This window comes from Prionailurus bengalensis, chromosome B4 (genome assembly GCF_016509475.1).
Source record: "Prionailurus bengalensis isolate Pbe53 chromosome B4, Fcat_Pben_1.1_paternal_pri, whole genome shotgun sequence".
Lineage (NCBI taxonomy): Eukaryota > Metazoa > Chordata > Mammalia > Carnivora > Felidae > Prionailurus > Prionailurus bengalensis.
The window spans coordinates 67,138,715-67,158,588 of NC_057358.1; the positions used below are offsets into that span (position 1 = coordinate 67,138,715).

General features: G+C 35.7%; 1 protein-coding gene and 1 pseudogene across 2 annotated transcripts in view; one reads left to right on the forward strand and one right to left on the reverse strand.

Annotated features, from left to right (window-relative positions):
* Positions 1-9,656, forward strand: part of CB4H12orf40 (chromosome B4 C12orf40 homolog) — a 57,252-nt gene extending 47,596 nt beyond the window's left edge. For both annotated transcript variants that reach the window (XM_043563326.1, XM_043563327.1), the window contains 2 exons: positions 4,565-4,647; positions 8,802-9,656. In XM_043563326.1, the coding sequence (XP_043419261.1) occupies positions 4,565-4,647; positions 8,802-9,164 (446 nt within the window). In that variant the 3' untranslated portion in view covers positions 9,165-9,656. The remainder of the gene's footprint in view (positions 1-4,564; positions 4,648-8,801) is intronic.
* Positions 9,657-9,694: 38 nt separating this feature from the next.
* On the reverse strand, positions 9,695-9,807 carry LOC122474135 (annotated as a pseudogene).
* Between the last annotated feature and the right edge of the window lie 10,067 nt (positions 9,808-19,874).

The window sequence follows — 19,874 nt, forward strand, 5'->3', positions numbered from 1 at the left end:
GCAATTGTGAATGGGATCAGTTTCTTTATTTGTCTTTCTGTTGCTTCATTATTGATGTATAAAAATGCAGCCGATTTCTGTACATTGAATTTGTACCCTGTGACTCTGCTGAATTCATGTTATCAGCTCTAGGAGTCTTTTGGTGGAGTCTTTTGGGTCTTCCATGTAGAGTGTCATGTCTGCAAAAGTGAAAGTTTGACTTCTTTGCCAATTTTGATGTCTTTTATTTCATTTTGTTGTCCGATTGCTGATGTTAGGACTTCCAACACTATGTTAAACAAGTGGTGAGAGTGGACATCCCTGTCATGTTCCTGATCTCAGGGGGAAAGCTCTACGTTTTTTCTCCCATTGAGGGTGATATTAGCTGTGGGCTTTTCATAAATGGCTTTTATGATGTTTAAGTATGTTCCTTCTATCCCGACTTTCTCAAGGGTTTTTATTAAAAAAGGATGCTGAATTTTGTCAAATGCCTTTTCTTCATCGATTGATGGGATCATATGGTTCTTATTGTTTCTTTTATTAATGTGATGTATCACACTGATTGATTTGCAAATGTTGAACCATCCCTGCAGCCCAGGAATTAATCCCACTTGATCATGGTCAATAATTCTTTTTATATGCTGTTGAATTTGATTTGCTAGTATCTTGTTGAGAATTTTTGCATCCATGTTCATCAGGGATATTGGCCTGTAGTTCTCCTTTTCGGTGGGGTCACTAACTGGTTTGGGAATCAAGGTAATGCTGGCTTCATAGACTAAGTCTGGAAGTTTTCCTTCCATTTATATTTTTTGGAACAGCTTGAGGAGAATAGGTATTATCTCTGCTTTAAATGTCTGGTAGAATTCCCCAGGGAAGCCATCTGGTCCAGGACTCTTATATGGTGGGAGATTTTTTTTTTTTTTTTAATATATGAAATTTATTGTCAAATTGGTTTCCATACAACACCCAGTGCTCATCCCAAAAGATGCCCTCTTCAATACCCATCACCCACACTCCCCTCCCTCCCACCCTTCATCAGCCCTCAGTTTGTTCTCAGTGGGAGATTTTTGATAACTGATTCAATTTCTTTACTAGTTATGGATCTGTTCAAATTTTCTATTTCTTCCTGTTTGAATTTTGGTAGTTTGTAGGTATCTAGGAATTTGTCCATTTCTTCCAGGTTGTCCTGTTGGCTGGCATATAATTTTCCATAGTATTCTCTGATAATTGCTTATATTTCTGAGGGATTGATTGTAATAAATCAATTTTCCTTCATGATTTTTTTTCTAATTGGGTCCTCTCTCTTTTCTTTTTGAGAAGTCTGGCTAGGGGTTTGTTTGTTTTCAATTTTGTTTGTTTTCAAAAAACCAACTCTTAGTTTCATCGATCTGTTCTATTGTTTTTTTGGATTCTCTATTGTTTATTTCTGTTCTAATCTTTATTATTTCTCTTCTCCTGGCCTTGGGGTTTCTTTGTTGTTCTGCTTCTATTTCCTTTAGGTGTGCTGTTAGATTTTGTATTTGGGATTTTTCTTGTTTCTTGAGCTAGGCCTGGATTGCAGTATATTTTCCTCTTAAGAGTGCCTTTGCTGCATCCCAAAGGGGTTTGGATTGTTATGTTTTAATTTTCATGTGTTCCATGTATTTTTTAGTTTCTTCTTTAATTGCCTTGTTGACACATTCTTTTTTTAGTAGGATGTTCTTTAACCTCCATGCATTTGAAGGTTTTTCAAACTTTTTCCTGTGGTTGATGTCAAGTTTCATAGCATTGTGATCTGAAAGTGTCCATGGTATGATCTTATTGAGAGCTGTTTTGTGACCCAGTATGTGATCTATCTTGGAGAATGTTCCATGTACACTCGAGAAGAATATTCATTCTGCTGCTTTAGGATGAAAAGTTGTAAATATATCTGTCAAGTCCATCTGGTCCAGTGTATCATTCAGGGCCATTGTTTATTGATTTTCTGTCTAGATGATCTGTCCATTGTTGTAAGTGGAGTATTAAGGTCCCCTGCAATTACCACATTCTTACCAATAAGATTGCTTACCAATAAGATGTTTGTGATTAACTATTGTATATATTTGGGTGCTTCCAAATTTGGTGCATAAACATTTATTGTTAGCCCTTCTTGATGGATTTACTTGTAATTATTATATAATGCCCTTCTTCATCTCTTGTTACAGCCTTTAGTTTAAAATCCAGTTTGTCTGATATAAGTATGGCTACTCCAACTTTCTTTTGACTTCCAGTAGCATGATAGCTGGTTCTCCATCCCCTCAATTTCAATCTGAAGGTGTCCTCAGGTCTAAAATTGGTCTCTTATAGACAGAAAATAGATGCGTCTTGTTTGGGGTTTTTTTGTGTTTTTTTTGTTTGTTTGTTTTTTTAATCCATTCTGATACTCTGTCTTTTGATTTGAACATTTAGTCCATTTATATTCAGTGTTATTATTGAAAAATATGCATTTAGAGTCATTGTGTTACCTGTAGGTTTCATGCTTGTAGTGGTGTCTCTGGTCCTTTGTGATCTTTGTAGCATTCCACTCACTGAGTCCCCCTTAGGATCTCTTGTAGGGCTGGTTTGGTGGTGATGAATTCCTTCAGTTTTTGTTTGTTTGGGAAAACCTTTATATCTCCTTCTATTCTGGATGACAGACTTGCTGGGTAAAGGGTTCTTGGCTGCATATTTTTTCTGTTCATCACATTGAAGATTCCCTGCCATTCCTTTCTGGCCTGCCAAGTTTCAGTAGATAGGTCTGCTACTACCCTTATGTGTCTACCTTTTTATGTTAAGGCCTGTTTATCCCTAGCTGCTTTCAGAATTCTCTTTATCCTTGTATTTTGCCAGTTTCACTATGATATGTTGTGCAGAAGATTGATTCAAGTTACGTCTGAAGGGGGTTCTCTGTGCCTCTTGTATTTCAATGCCTGTTTCCTTCCCCGGGTTGAGGAATTCTCAGCTATGATTTGCTCAAGTACACCTTTGGCCCCTTTCTCTCTCTTCTTCTTCTTCTGGAACTCCTATGATATGGATATTATTCCATTTCCTTGAATCACTTCTGTAATTTTCCTGTCATGATCCAGAAGTTTTTTGTATCTCTTTCTCAGCTTCCTCTTTTTCCATAATTTTATCTTCTCTTTCACCTATTCCCCCCTTTGCCTCTTCAATTCTCACTGTCACTGCCTCCAGTTTATTTTTCACCCCATTTATAGCATTTTTAAAATTCACCATTACTGTTTTTTAGTTCCTTAATGTCTGCAGAGATAGATTCTCTGCTGTCTTCTATGCTTTTTTCAAGCCCAGCAATTAATCTTAGACTGTTATTCTAAATTCTTGTTCAGTTATATTGTTTATATCTGTTTGGAGCAATTTTTTAGCTGTCATTTCTTCCTGGAATTTCTTTTGAGGAGAATTCTTCTGTTTCATCATTTTGGCTAGTTTTCTGTCCCTTATGTGTTGTAAAAGCTCATTGTGTGCCTTATACCTGCGAGAACTGCTATATTAAAGAGGGGTCATACATGTCCAGGGCCTGGCCCTTCAGGAGGTGTTTTTTGGAGAGTGTTACTTACTCCCTCTTGTTATTGACTTTGGTTACTTTATCTCCCTACTCATAGAAATAGAGAGCCTGACATGAGGCTCGAACTCATGAACCATGAGATCATGACCTGAGTTGAATACCAAGAGTTGGGTACTTAACTGACTGAGCTGCCCTCGTACCCTTCCTTGGGCTTTTCTTGAGAGGAAACCCATTTTCATAGACAAAGGGACAGGAATTGTTGAAGCTACTGTTGACTCCCTACTGTTTTAGGGAGTTATGACCTGCCTCTTAGGTGCACTTTTAAACTGTACTTGTAATCAAGTTGCAGTTATCTGGTTGCAGTTATCTGGTTCCAGATAATGAACCAGATAATGAAAGAATATTATACTGGATGCTTTGAATTGATTTTTTTCATACAGTTTTGATTGTACAATTAATCTTCATTTACTGGATTAGTGTATATCTGCATGTTGGGATTTAATAAACTTGACTTATTCCTCTTTCTTGCAGTTGACACTTCAAATTATTTGTTTATATGGGGTACCTGGGTGGCTCAGTTGGTTAAGTGTCTGACTTCGGCTCAGGTCATGATTTCGCGGTTTGTGAGTTTGAGCCCTGCTCCGGCTCTGTGCTGACAACTCAGAGCCTGGAGCCTGCTTCAGATTCTGTATCTCCCCCTCTCTCTGCCCCTCTCATGCTCATGTTCTGTCTCTGTCTCTCAATGATGAATAAATGTTAAAAAAAATTTTTTAATTTGTTTATAATAAATTGTTCATATATTGGGAAAAAACAATCCAATATTCTTTATTATCCTTTCTTATGTATATACTCTTATTTTACTTATAGATACAAATGTTTTAAGTATAAAATCCATAATACTATCAGAAATGCAAGCTGCCCAAGTATACAAAATTTTAACTAGTTTTCACACACTTTATAGCTCTGTAGAATGTTAACTAAATGTATTTTACCGGCAAATAGTTTTGCCTATGTATATACTTTGTATATATAAATACCATTCTTCATGAATTAAATCTTTATTTTCAGATCTTGATTCTTCACAGAGTAGTCAATCTACCAGTTATTCTCCAAGGCCAACAGATAGTTGCTTCAGTTCTAGTTCAGAAATGGTAAGTTACATTTTTTTTTGCTTATTAATTTATGCTCTGCTAATTTAGAATTACTTACATTTTTCATAGGTTACCTTTACATTCTAAAAAATTGTCAATAAATAGTGAAAATTAAAAAAAATATTAAACACTTCAAGTGTAAGAAAAATATAAACAGAAATGTAAAATTGAAATGTAAATATCATTCATTCATTCATAAAAATGATGTGTTCATTATTATTTACCAAAGCCACTCTTATCAAGGATAAAGTTGGATTTCTTTTGAAATGCTTTTTAAAAGAACCCGCTTAAAATAATTAAAAACCTAAAACAACTAAGAATACGTAGAAAAAGTCTGAAGGCTTAGATGAAGAAAACTATAAAGTGTTGAAGAATGTAATCTGAATAAATGGAGTGTTATGTCCTCATGTTATGTCCTCAGTGGGAATACTGCATTTCTCACAAATCACAGTTTAAATGGAGTTCTCCTTCATTAATTCTTCCATGTTCATTTAATCTGCCGTTTTTTGTGTGTGTGTGTGTGTGTGTTTTTTTTTTTTTTTTTAGTGTCTGCCTCACTGTCCAAATGGCTCTTTCTAAGGATGGACACCCGTGGCCTCTATCTTGCCAATTTTAATGGGCATTTTTAAGTTTTCATTTTATGAGAACTAATAATATTAGTAGAAATTATTTTCTTGTTTTGAAACATGTTCTTTCTCTTTGCTTTTGTGATAATACACTTATCTTGGGTTTCCTTCATACCTCTTTGAATTCTACTTTATGGGGCCGCCTGGGTGGCTCAGTCAGTTAAGCGTCCAACTTCGGCTCAGGTCGTGATCTCGTAGTCTGTGAGTTCGAGCCCCGCGTCAGGCCCTGTGCTGACAGCTCAGAACCTCGAGCCTGTTTCAGATTCTGTGTCTCCCTCTCTCTGACCCTCCCCTGTTCATGGTCTGTCTTTCTCTGTCTCAAAAATAAATAAATGTTAAAAAAAATGAATTCTACTTTATGCCTTTGATGACTTCTTTGCCACCCTTCTCCCTATATAAATGTAATGTTTAGGGTTTGCTACAGGACACTTTTCTTCTCTAAACCTGTACTCTAAATGTTAGATGATGTTCTGTATTCCATCAACATATAATATCTGTCTCATGACAGTTTTCACCTTTGTCATTTTAGCCCAGATGCTTATTTAGATGTCCAATTTCCTATTTGATATAGCTTCTTGGATATTTCACCAAAATCTCCCTTTATTTTTGAAACATTTATATTTTTATTAGAGCATGCAAGCAAGAAGGGGAGAGGAGCAGAGAGGGAGAGAGATAGAGAGGGAGAGAGATAGAGAGGGAGAGAGAGAGAGGGAGAGAGAGAGAGGGAGAGAGAGAGAGGGAGAGAGAGAGAGCGGAAGAGAGAGAGCGGAAGAGAGAGAGCGGAAGAGAGAGAGAGAGAGCGGAAGAGAGAGAGAGAGCAGAAGAGAGAGACAGAGAGCGAAAGAGAGAGAGAGCAAAAGAGAGACAGAGAGAGAGAGAGAGCGAGCCTGTCTCAAGCAGGCTCCACACTTAGTGTGGAGCCCGATGCAAGGCTCAATCCCACAACCCTGGGATCGTGACCTGAGTCGAAATCAAGAGTCAGATGTTCAAACAACTGAGCCACCTAGGCGCCCCTCCTTTTCTTCTTTCTCTTAAACTAAACACCCACAGGTCTTTGCCCCAGATCAGTTTTATTGATAATTCCCATATTAGTAGATATCTTTTTTATCCACTCAGTTGCTCACACCAGAAACTTAGTTAACTTTGCCATTTCTTTCTGGCTTATCATTTTTTTTAACCACATTGTTTCCATCACTTCAGCCAGTTCTGTCTCCAAAATAAATTGCATATTTTATCTACTTCTCTTAACTTTTGCTCTCAGTATGCTAGCCTCAGGTACCAGTATATTGTTCTTGCACTATTGTGACGGTCTCCTGCGAGATCTCTCTACTTACACTCTTGTCCCACTTTCTTCTGTTAGCAGTCATCATGATCTTTTGAAAACCTAAGTTGAATCGTGTTATTTCTGTGTTTAAGTATTCAGTGGATTTATGTTTTACTTTAGAATCTAACCTTTTTAGGGTGGCTACAGGCAATGTGTAATCTGGCCTCTGGCTACATCTCCAACTTCTAATGTTCTCCCTTTTACACCACACTTCACATGTACTGACTTTTTGACTTTTTGTTTTCTTAGCTTATCAGTCTCTTTTCTGTTTCAGGGCATTTTTAGATCCTATTTCCTTTGTCTTACTCTTACTCATCCTTTAAGTCTCAGTTCAAATATGTCACTTCTTCTGAAAGCCCCTCGTTGGCTCCTCAATCTAAACTAGCCTCTCAGTTATGCTTTCAGAGTGCTTCATACTTGTTCTTCATGAGGCTTTTCTCGATTTATAATTAGATATTCATATGCATAATTATTTGATTAGTATTATTTCCACCCGTGAGAATGTATGCTTTAAGAGGGCAGCAACCGTGTCTACTTCACTCACATTGCAGAAGCTAAATGGATATTTATTTTCTTGAATAAATGTATTGAGCTTGTTTTTTCAAATTTGTGCCCAGCCAGTGTCAATGTTATTTCTTGGGCTTACTTTTTCTATTTTAGTGCCAATCTACTGCAGCCTACACCTTATTTCAGGGTTTTTATGTTAACTTTGCTTTTTTTTTTTTTTTAAACCTAGAACAGTCATTACTTTTATATTGGAATTTTAGTAAAAAATATTTTCGTTAGTTCAGTAATTAAAAGATAAATTTCTCTAAAACAAAACAAAACAAAAACAACGGGTGCTTGGGTAGCTCAGTCGGTTTAGTGCCCGACCTCGGCTCAGATCATGAGCTCACCTGCATTGGGCTCCACGATGTCATCACAGAGCCTGCTTTAGATCTTCTGCTTCCCTCTCTCTCTGCCCTTCCCTTGCTTGCACGCACGCTGTCTCTCAAAAAAAAGATAAAATTTTTCATGAAGTTAAAACATTCGAACTACCAAATTGAAATCTACACCTATTAAAAGTTCTTAAAATTTGACTTTTTTAGATGACAGTTAAGATACTTATTCTTATTTAATTTCTTTTGTCTATTTGATTTGATTTTCCATTAGCTGATACTCTCCTTAAATTATATTTTTCATGAAGCTGGACCTATAAAAGATACAAGCTAGATATTTTTGAACTTAATGAGTCAATGAGTGAATTATTTATTTATCAATTCTTTGTGTGAAATGGTAGGGGGATGATGTAGCCTATTATGGGGATTGAGAACAGACAAAATTCCCTTTTCCTTTCTTAGCTCTTCTGCATTTTTAATACAAGGATTATTATTGTTCTTGCTATTTTAAAAGTCCATAACCTCCTGGGAAGCAGTAGGTTATTATTTTTTTAAGTTTTAATACCAGTATAATTAGCATGTAGTCTTATGTTACTTTCAGGTGTGTAATAGAGATTCAACAATTCTATACAGTACTAAATGCTCATCATGATAAGTGTACTCTTATTCCCCTTCACCTATTTCACCCATCTCCCCCACCCACTTCCCTTCTGATAACCATCAGTTCTCTATAGTTAAGCATCTGTTTTTGGCTTGTCTCCTTTTTCTTTGTTCATTTTTTTTGTTTCTTAAATTCCACTTATGAGTGAAATCATACGGCATTTATCTTTCTCTGATTTATTTCACTTAGCATTATAGTCTCTGGGTCCCTCCATGTTGTTGCAAATGGCAAGGTTTTGTTCTTTTTCCTGGTGGAATAGTATTCCATTGTATATATATACCACATCTTCTTTATCTGTTCATCTACTGCTGGACACTTCGGTTGGGCTGCTTCCATAATTTTGCTATTGTAAATAATGCTGCAATAAACATAGGGCTGCACATATCTTTTTGAATTAGTGTTTTTGTATTCTTTGATTAAATGCCCAGTAGTAGCACTACTGAATCATATGGTAGTTCTAGTTTTAATTTTTTGAGGAATCTCTGGAAGCAGTGGATTAATGTTTGAAGACTATTTGTTGGTGTGCCAGCTTTGAATTGCAGCCTGCCAATATTTTCTATATTTTAAATTTTCTATAGTGTGAATTTTAGAATGCTTTGAAGTGATTGAATGATTTTTAGAAATTTAAGCAAAAATTTACAGCAAAATTACTGAATTTCTTTTAGCTATCTGAAGAAGAAGATAAAATATTGCAGCACGTTGAAGAATCAAATAGGAGAGCCATCAGAACCAAACAAATAACTAGTAGTTTTTATCCAGAAAGGATGCCAAAACCTCCATGTGATGGGATTATTAAAAACAATGCCAAAATTCATGAACAAAATGAGAATCTTCACCACCTCTCAATGAAAGATAATACAGATCAGTTTCCACAGTCTCAGTGTAATTCAGCACACAATTCGCAGAATATAACCAGTAATAACTGCATTCTACAGGTTGCAAGATGTGATGCGTGGGTCCAGACAGACAGTGAACCTGTAATGGAAAAAAAATTAGATGCTGCCATACAGTGTGATATAATTTCATAATGTAAATGTAGAAGCAATGTGTCTTTGTAATGTTGAAAGGTGCAGTGAAAATATTAAGGCAGATACCACTGGAGGGCAGGAAATCCTTAAGAACGACTAATATTCTAAAATTTCAGCCTGAGTTTTAGCATTTTACTTAATGTTCAGAATTTCATTAACGTAATAAGGAATGAGAATATGTAGCCAAGCACAAGGTAAAAGTATTTATGGCTTGTTTTAAAACATTTTAATTTTAATGTATACATTAATTTTACATAGATACTTCTTTAAACACATATGTAGCTAATCTTCAAGATATACATATTATATCTTCAAGTTTTTGGAAAAATGCGTATGTAAATTTACTGTCTATTAATCTCATGGTGATTATTATGATCTATTTATGGATAAAGTATGTTTAATTGCCTCCTGCTGTGTTTTCTTTATTTTAAAATTTAGTGCAGTTGCATCTGTTAGCAAAAATGTTCTAAGATTTTAAGACAGAAACTAATGTTAAACAAGTATGTGTCAAATATGTTTTGTAGTCCCATAAGAATTTTGTTAGCTGCTCATATTACAAATTTGCATATCATCCTTACGTAGGGCTTTGCTAGTTTTCTCTGTGCTGTTTCAATTTTAGTATATGTGCTGCTGAAGCAAGCACTGTTAGCTACTTATATTAAATATTATACCCTCATTAAAATTCTGGCATTAATTTTTAGATGAAATATATTTTCTAACTACTTATATTAAATATTATGCCCTAATTTAAAAATTCTGGCATTTTTAGACAAAATATATTTTCTGTTTGTTTGGATAATGGTTTTTGTTGGTGCTTGTATTCAAAGGAGAATGTTTTTCTCTTTAAGCTATAAAAATATGTCAATGCTTTTCTAAAAGAAATCTTCAACATTAGAAAAAGTAATTTGTGTATACTAATTTTAATATTGCTAAGATTCTTTTCAAAAATATTATATCAGAATTTCTCATTTATAAAATACAGTCTTTGTTCCCAATATAACATTTATTTTTTTTTGTCAAGATTTTAAATGTTTATACTCTGAAATCAACCATTTGTATGGATGTATTACAAATTATACAGCACAGGACATTATGATATGTAACTGAACCAAAAATGTAGTTAGGAGTTTCTGTGCCTCTAAAGAAAAGGATGATGAGATATTCCATTGTTACATGCACACATATCAAATCAGTATTTTGTGCAGTAGGAGTGATCTAAAGCATAATGATTTAGAAACACTAACAGCTGATTTTTAAAAGGTAGCAGTCTTCAGTTTTTAGCTAGTTTTAGGAAGTTATTTTTGCAGGCTCGGGAAGCTCAAAGAGCTCCTGAGTAATTTTCTTAAGGTACAGTAATCATCTTCTGGAAGGGGAATATAATGATCTGATGTATATTGATAGTATTTCAAAAGCCAGATTTTCATTGTGATTTTAAACAAAGTATTCTGTCATGGATTGATTATCCTGAGCAGTATTTTGCAAAATATGACTCAGCAATGAAGACCAATATAGAAAAAGAAGACCTTCTACCTGTGATACTAGCATAAGATTGAGCTGTGAATCTTAGCTTGGTTTCAAGTATCAAATAAATGGATTTTTCCCAAGTACTATGCTAATAAAAGTCTAGCAGTATTGAAAGCACATTAATTACAAAAATCTACATGTAGTTACATTTTTGTCAATATCATAATGTGGCAGTTCAGCTCAGTAAGGTAAAAAGGAATGTCAGGGCTTTTTAGTGCAGTGACGACACATAGAAGAGGGTAAGGTACAGTGTAGTAAAGAATGTAAACTTGCCCAAAATAAGGTCTTCCCTTTGTTCTTGGCTTTGGGGATGTAATCTCTATACCCTTGGAGTGTCCTGCATGTCTGATAGAAATGTCTTTGTTAGCCTGGGGACCTTGGACCAAGCTAGATAGTAACAGGGTGATTTAGAATGAGACCTGAAATCAAGCAGTCTCAGCTCAACTTCTTAAGGTTAGAAACTGAGGTCAGCATGCCACTCTGATGTAGCCCCAGTAAAGACTCTGGACCCTAGGGTTTGGGTGAACTTTCCTGGTTGGCAGTACTGTATATGTTATCAGACAGTGATATCAGGAAAGTCTATGACTCCACAGAAGAGGTCTACTAGAAGCTCTTCATTTATTACTTTCCTAGAGTCTGTCCTGTGTGTTTCTTCCCTAGGCTGATTTTAATCTGTATTCTTTTCCTGTAATAAACTGTAATCGTGACTATAACATCTTTCAATGAACTGAGTCCTTGTAAAGCAAGTTATCAAATTTGAGGGTGCTCTTGAAACCCCTAAAGAAAGGGTAGTTTTGTGGACTGTTCCCTAACATTGCAGTTGCTAATTCTTTAGGTGCTTTAAGATGATGCATATATTTGGAAAGGAAAGTGAATATGGATTTACAGAATCAAAAAGACACATCTTACATAGTAGAATAGATTGTAGCATACTTCTTAAAATCCAATATGATTTAGGTCCTTTGGTGAAGCCATTTAATGGAAAAAACAATAGAAGTAAGCAGCTTTCTTTCCATATTCACAACTTAAGATTTATAAAACGAGTAAATCTTAACTAAGGCTTATCCAAATGAAACAAAATGGAAAGCTCAATGATTATGCACACATTTGTATTGTAAACTACCAATCACAGTGACTGCAAATAAGGTATGTACAGTCAGTTACGGCTGATGTATATGATACTGATCTGGAGTTGGCACTTAACAAATTTATAAAACAGTGATTTTGGCCAGCATTAACTACTCTAGTAATTTGCCATCTGTAATAATATGAGGCTATCTTTAGGGATAGTCTCATGTAATTTTCTTTTTAGCACTTACCATAATTTTAATTTATTTGTATAATTTCTTGGTTAATGTTTATTTTCCCCATGACACCACATACAGCAGCGTAGCAAATGCTGTCATTGCTCTGCTCACGCTTCCTTGGCACTTTGCATTTAAATACACACCAACCTGACTTCCAAATGACAGCACCTGTGACTTATTTCCTGAGAGGTTTCTCTTGGCTGCAGACATCTGTGTTGACTATGTGCAGGCAGACAGGAAGTACCAGGGTGTTTGAGAGAAGTCTTTTAAAACAATGACTGATGGGAGTTGGTGGGTAAATACTCCAGTTCACTGTCCTCTTGGGCAGGATAACTCCCTCAAACATTTTCTGCACCAAAGTTTGACACACAGACCTGTAACACTAACATTACTATTGTGCAGGAGTTAGAGGTGCAGATTCTTAGAACCTACCCCCAAACTACTGAAACAGAATCTCTGGGTCTGGGGATCAAGAATATATGCTTAAATGGATGATATTTATGCACTCCAATGTTGGAGAAACACTATCCTTACAGAATTCCTCAGAGGGTTAAGTTGCCTACAAAGGTAGCTTGCTGGTAATAAACCCTGTATTAGCTTCCTTTCTTTCTTGTCTCATTTTCCTACTTCCCTACAAGTTTTTCTTAAAATCACAGCCCCCATCCCTCCCCCCCCGCCCCGCCCCCCAATGCTGCCCAAGACTACATGCACTTAAATGTTGCTTTGAGTTTTGCCTTCTAGTTTGCTTCTGGGAGAATCCATATTGACAGTTAGGGACCATGACAAATTGATGAACGAATTTTCTCTGTGATTCAAATTCTGACATTGATACTTTTTCTAGTTTTACAGTTCTCTAGTTCCAGTTTTCCATTTCTGCCACCTGCTGAAAATTCAGTAAGTACATCTAGCAGTATATTAGACACAAGTGAAGAGAGAATTTTTGAAGTGAAATACATCAGAATAAATTGTCCAAAATACACAAGAAAAAAAGAAAATGAGTGAAACAATGAGGAAGATAGAATATAAGTTCCAACATATACTTGATTGAAGTATCAACAGTGGAGGAGAGAGAATGGGAAAGAGGCATAAATTAAAGTGATAATACCTGAGAATTTTTCAAAATTGATCAGGCATACTAACTCACAAATTCAGGAAGTCCAAGAATTTCCAAGTAGGAAAAATAATTTGAAATCCATGTCTAGACCCACTATAATAAAATGGCAGAGCCTGACAGAAGATCTTGAAAGCAGCTGGAGAGAAAAAGACTACCTTCCGAGAAGGACAGCTGCACTGTTCGACGTTTTAGTAGCACTAATGGAAGACAAAATGCAGTGTAATTACACCTTCCAAATCCTGACAGAAAAAAGCTATCATTTTAGACGTGTGTTTCTTTCCCTACAGCTCCAGCACTGTCTGAAACCACCAAACTAGCCAATACTAGCATTAAGAAACCATTTCTGCAGGATTTGGTGATTTATACTTAAGGCTTCTGTATGTAGATAGTGCTTTCTCTTTGTGGGAAAGTTTTTCATTTTTTTTAATTGCTTGGTCTTCAGCCCATATGCTCAGTAATTTTTTCATTGCTTCTATTTCTTTAGGCTGCCTTCTTACTGACTGCAGCACTTGCTCAAAGACCTAGGAATTTCTTTTATTTTTTCAGTGTTATAGCTGATGGTCTGCAATATATATTCCTTTATGCCTATTAGTGAGGAGATACCACTCTCATTTCTTTAAAAATGCTTTGTTTCAAGCTTCTTTAATACTTAAAACATTCCTTTTATGTGCACTGCTCAGCATTTTTGAGTCAAGACACTCATTTTTTTGACTTGTTGAATACACACACACACACACACACATATTCATTATATATATAATTTTCACAAATGTGAAAGAATGGCAAAACATAAAAGATAATACACTGAATCAGGGTAAGTGGTAGGTTTTTGAATATGTGTGTGTTCATTCTGTGTATACCTATGTGACTCAGTTCAAATGGGTGCAGTTTTGTCCATTCACATAGGGTTTCTTGTGGATGCAATTGCACATCAATCTGTGAAATTTACTTTGTAAATTACATTGTACTCAAATTGTTTCCCAAATTTGCCTTGCCTTAATGGTTGTTATAGCAAACTTGACTTTTACCAGACCATAGTATTTTTTTCAGTTTTTTAATGGTGTCTTTGAAGAGCAAAAGTTCTAAATTTGATAAAAACAAACTAATTTATCTTTTCAGAAAAATTAATGATGTTACAATTCTCCTCTGTGTTTCCTTCTAGACGTTCTGTATATTTAGTTATTACATTTAGGTCTGTGATTTATTTCCAGCTTTTATTTATTTTGTACCATATAAGGTAAAAAAAAAAAAAATTTAACATAGATATCTAATTGCTCCAGCAGCATTTGTTGAAAAGACAATTCTTGCACCCAATGAATTAACTTTATGCCTTTGTCAAAAATAATTTGACTATGTGTGGTTTTGAACTGTTGATTATGTTCTATTGATGTATCTCTTCTTATGTGAAGGACACATTGTCTTGATTAATGTAGCTTCATAATAAGCAGGTTTTGAAATCAGTGTTACTACCTGTTTTTTAAAATAATTATTTTAGCTTTATATGCATTTACATATAAGATTTGGTCTCAGTCTGTCAATTTCTCCAAAAAAATCTAGTTAGATTTGATAGGAATTGTGTTGAATCTGTAGATAGTGATTTGGGGATTAGCATCTTAATAATCTTGAGCTTTACAATCAATGAATATTTATATCCATTTATTTTTAATTTCTCAACTTTTATTTATTTATTTATTTTTGGGACAGAGAGAGACAGAGCATGAACGGGGGAGGGGCAGAGAGAGAGGGAGACACAGAATTGGAAACAGGCTCCAGGCTCCGAGCCATCAGCCCAGAGCCTGACCCGGGGCTCAAACTCACGGATCGTGAGATCGTGAACTGGCTGAAGTCAGATGCTTAACCGACTGTGCCACCCAGGCGCCCCTATTTTTAATTTCTTATATCAACCTTTTGTATAGACTGCTTCATGAGCAAGACAGATGTTGCTGTTTTAAGCCACTGAGTTTTGGGGCTTGTTACCCAATAGTAGACAGTTGGACATATTTTAGTACCTGGAAGTGAGGTGCTGCCAGAACAAAAACCTAAAACGTGGCTTTGGGATGGAATGGCAGGATACAGCTGCAAGGACCTTGAGAAAATTAAAGTATAGTAGCCCTTGAAGAGACTATTAGTGGTAACTTGGGGGTCCTCAAGGTGGCCACTGAGTGAGAACTGAAAGGAAATTGAGGATAATGGTATCAAAAGTTGGAAGAATGAGGACATTTATTATGTAGTGACAAAAAGTTAAGCAACATTACGATCTGTAGTAATGCAGAAAATAGAACTAACAAGAAAATAGAACTACAAAATTAAGGAGATTTCAAATTATTGAAGTGGCTTCTAGCTGTCTGTAGTAAAATGCAAGATGAGAGTGTTAAGTAAAAGAAATACTTTCATATATAATGAAGCTTGGAGTTGCTGGAATCAAAAATAAAACTTTCTCATTCCATTTTCTTCAGATGGCAAACAATATTAAAATTATGAAAAGGCTTTTGAACAAGGTCAATTGAAGGACAATGTCAGGAAAATAGAGAATAAAGGTGATGTCAGAGGTTTTATTCTAAAACTCTTTGCAAAGACCTCAGATTCGAGGTGGTATCTCAGATAAATATCTTTAAGGATCTTAAAGGACATGAATGCCAAATTGTCTCTATTCAACAATAGGGCTTTCAAGAGTATCAAGGACAGCAAGCCAAAGATAGAGAATGCCTTATCTTGATGAGCTTTGTGGGTGTAGCTTTTGTCTGATGGGGTAAACCCTAGTAATATTCATAAGAGATCTACGAAGTTTTAAGAGAAGTGTACTTGCAGAAACACTCCCAGCTTGGACTGAAAGGGACTGAGACAGTAAAACATAAAAAGAGACCTTTGGACTTCTGACATACTACTTTCAGGAAGCCGACTGATGAAACTACTGAGCTGCAAACATAAGCAGTTCTTTATGGAAAAGATGACAAAGGGGGTTAAACCATGAGCTCAAAGGGTAGAGTTAAGATATATAGACATGCTGTGCTGCATTCCCAGGCAGCAGGCCTGTGTCAAGAAACCATCAGTACATGCCTAACTGGATTTCAGAATTCTTATTGACTGATAACTCTAGTTTGCCTCTCTTTCACCCCTTTTCAATGGAAAAGCCTATAATGATTCTTATGCCTTTACACCATTATATGTTGGTATGTAGAGGGCATATAATTTGTCTCTGTAGTTCACCGTATCTTCAAATTGAGGATAGCTACACCTGAGGAGCTGTGCTTGATAAATAGCATTTGAAGAGTCTCATACACACTTGGATGAGATTCTGGACTTTGAACCTATGCCTGGTGCTGTAATAGGTGAGACTTTTGCAGAGGTTGGGTTGTCTTGGGATGGGAGGGAGTGTATTTTACATGTAGAAAGATTATAAATATTTTTTTTTCTTTTTTTTTTAGTTTTTATTTTTTTTAATTTTTTTTTTCAAGGTTTATTTATTTTTTGGGACAGAGAGAGACAGAGCATGAATGGGGGAGGGGCAGAGAGAGAGGGAGACACAGAATCGGAAACAGGCTCCAGGCTCTGAGCCATCAGCCCAGAGCCTGATGCGGGGCTCGAACTCACGGACCGCGAGATCGTGACCTGGCTGAAGTCGGACGCTTAACCGACTGCGCCACCCAGGCGCCCCAAGATTATAAATATTTTGAGGCCAAAGGATATGTTTGTAGTTTGACTCCCTTTCCACAAACAGTGGGGTCTAATTGCTCTTTTCTTGGTATGGGTGAGCCTTGATGACTTAGGTCTAATAAACAGAATGAGGTAGAAGTGACACTGCATGAATTCCAAGACCATATCATAAAATGTGATATATTTTCCAGCTGGTGCTCTCTTTTTCCTCTTTCATGACATGTACCTTTGCTGCCCTGAGCTGCCATTTATGAAGTCTTGTTGCTGCTAAACCTCCATGCTGGAGGGACCATGTGGAAAGACCATATAGAGAGAGAGTAAGATGCCTGAGGAGCCCCAATCTTTTGGGTCTTCTCTGCCTGGGCACCGGATGTCTGAGTAAATGAAACATCCCCATGCTTTTAAGTAGTCCATCCAAAAGTGTATAGACATAGGCTGTCCCTGCTAGCCATGCTCATGGTGAAAATCTGTGATCAAAATAGGTTATTTTAAGCTACTAAAACGTTTGAAGTAACCTGTTATGGGGCATTAGATAACTGAGTTCATATTTACAGGTCTTATTCTTCTCACTGCTACAACAATTGATGAGGGCCAGAAGCCTGTTTTGTAATATATTTTTTTTAATGTATATGGCCCAAAATAGTGCTTTTCACACAGGGAACACTCAATACATCTAGTTGATGCTTTTAAGTGTTCCTAGCTCTTTTAAATCAGCTTCATTCTAGCACTATAGCTGTATCACTTCTCATTTCTCCTTTGAAACTTTGTCCTTGTTGCTTTGTTTACTTAGTTACTTTCTGAATTTGGCTCTAGTTCATAATCTTTATATATCTCTTACACTTCATCTTGATTTTGACTCCTTAACCTAACTTCTGTTACCTCACCTGATAATGATAATAACCATGAAAATATATTGAGTTCTATGTAAGTTTTATAGCTTAAGAGCCACAGTATCCCCTGGAAAGAATGTCAAGTACATACAAAAAATTTGTAATAATTTGTTGATTGACCTTAACTATGTGAAAGACACTGAAGTGATTTATATACACTACCTCTTTTAATTCTCACATTATATTATCCCCATTTTGTAGATAAGGAAATTGAACTTTAGTGAAGTGACTTTCCCAAGTCATTCAGTCAATAGAGACAAGATTCAAATCAAAGATCTTTCTCACTCTAAAGCCATGCTTTTAATGACTGCTTTATCTCATTTTGATGTTAACATAGGTTTCTAGTTGTTGACCATTGACTTTGCTCATACCCTTTATTTCATTTGCAATTGTCTTATTTGCCTCTCATTTGTGTGTTGCTGCATTCTATCCTATTGCTCAAATTTGGAGATCCATGGAAAGAATCTACCATTAAAAATGTAATTAGGCATACACAAAAAATCAGAACTAAGACCTATTTCAGTAATAGGGGGAATAACTTTTTTTTTCCATGGAAAATATATAAAACATTATATTCACTGGAGCCATTGAATTATCTCCATGTTTTAAAAAAAATAAGACTTGTAAGAATGAATGGGTAAGACTTATGGCAGTTCTTTCTGATGTTAGATTTCAGTTTTTAGAATTAGACATTTAAGTCTTATTCACATACCAGTACTTTTTTTTTCCTATTAAGGTAAAAACATTCACATTCCAAAGTCTATTTTCTTATTGCATATCAACATAATAGTTCATTCTTTTGGCTGCTATTGGCCATTGGGTTCTCAGCCAAGTTATTTGGTTCTCAAGAATACTTTCAGTGTCACTGAACATGTTGTATGTGAACAATATTTGCCTCTTATTTGTTTTAAGGATTTTTATTGAAATGTTATTTATCAGTTAAAGAAAAGGTGAAGTATAAAAATTGAGAGCGATTAACAAGGTAGACCAAAAGAGTATTTAGCAACATTTGAAAAATCAAAGTACAATGAAGTGCAAAGGTATCATTTTCTTATCATAACTTAATTACAGTTGACCCTTGAACAACACTGGTGTTAGTGGTGCCAACTCTTTGCAGCTGAAAAGCCATAGATAACTTTTGATTCCCTAAAAACTTATCTACTAATAACCTGTTGACTGGAAGCCTTACCAATAATCTAAACAGTCAACATATTTTGTATTTATATGCATTATATACTGTGTTCTTAAATAAAGTAAGATAGAGAAAAGAAAATGTTATTAAGAAAATTGTAAGGAAGGGGGGTACCTGGGTGGCTTCGTAGGTCAAACGTTTGACTTTAGCTCAGGTCTTGATCTCACGGTTCATCAGTTTGAGCCCCGGATCAGTCTCTGCACTGACAGCACAGAGTCTGCTTTGAAACCTCTGTCCCCTTTTCTCTCTTCCCCTTCCCTGCATGCTTTCTTGGTCTTGCTCTCTCCCTCTCTCCCCACTTCTCTCAAAAAATAAATAAACATTTTAAAAAATAATAAAAAATCATGAGTAAGTGAAATACATTAATAGTACTGTAAAAAATCCAAGTATAAGTGGACCCCTGCAATTCAAGCCTGTATTGTTCAAGGGTCCATTGTATACTGAAACTTTATTATTAGGTTTGATATTAGTCAATTGTAGTCTCTCTTTAATAGTTGATAATGGGGCACTACTTCATTTTATATAAGATTGGATCCAAAGGTCAGTATTGTCTACGACTGCTTTTACTTAGAAATAATGTCATCTGACTTTATATACTACAACCTCCTTCCTCCCAAAATTGCTAATTGGCATTTTCTAAATTACTTCATAATGGCTCCAAGTTCTTTGTTCAATACCCATGAAGGTAACATATTTCAGTATATATCTTAATCTACAAATCTTTTCTGAATTTCACTGCAATATTAGGATAGTTTTTGCCATGTTGTGTATACAATGCCTAGAATAGTGTGTATCTTACAAAAGGTACTTATTAGATTTTTGTTGAAGGAAGAGACTCTCTTAGGGTACATTGGTCACTCTGCAATCACTGGAATGACAGAAATGGAGATTTTTTTCATAACAAATTTTTTTTTAATGTTTATTTTTGAGACAGAGAGAGAGACAGTTGGGCAGGGGTGAGGCAGAGAGAGAGAAGGAGAGACACAGAATTCGAAGTGGGCTCCAGGCACAAAGGTGATAGCACAGAGC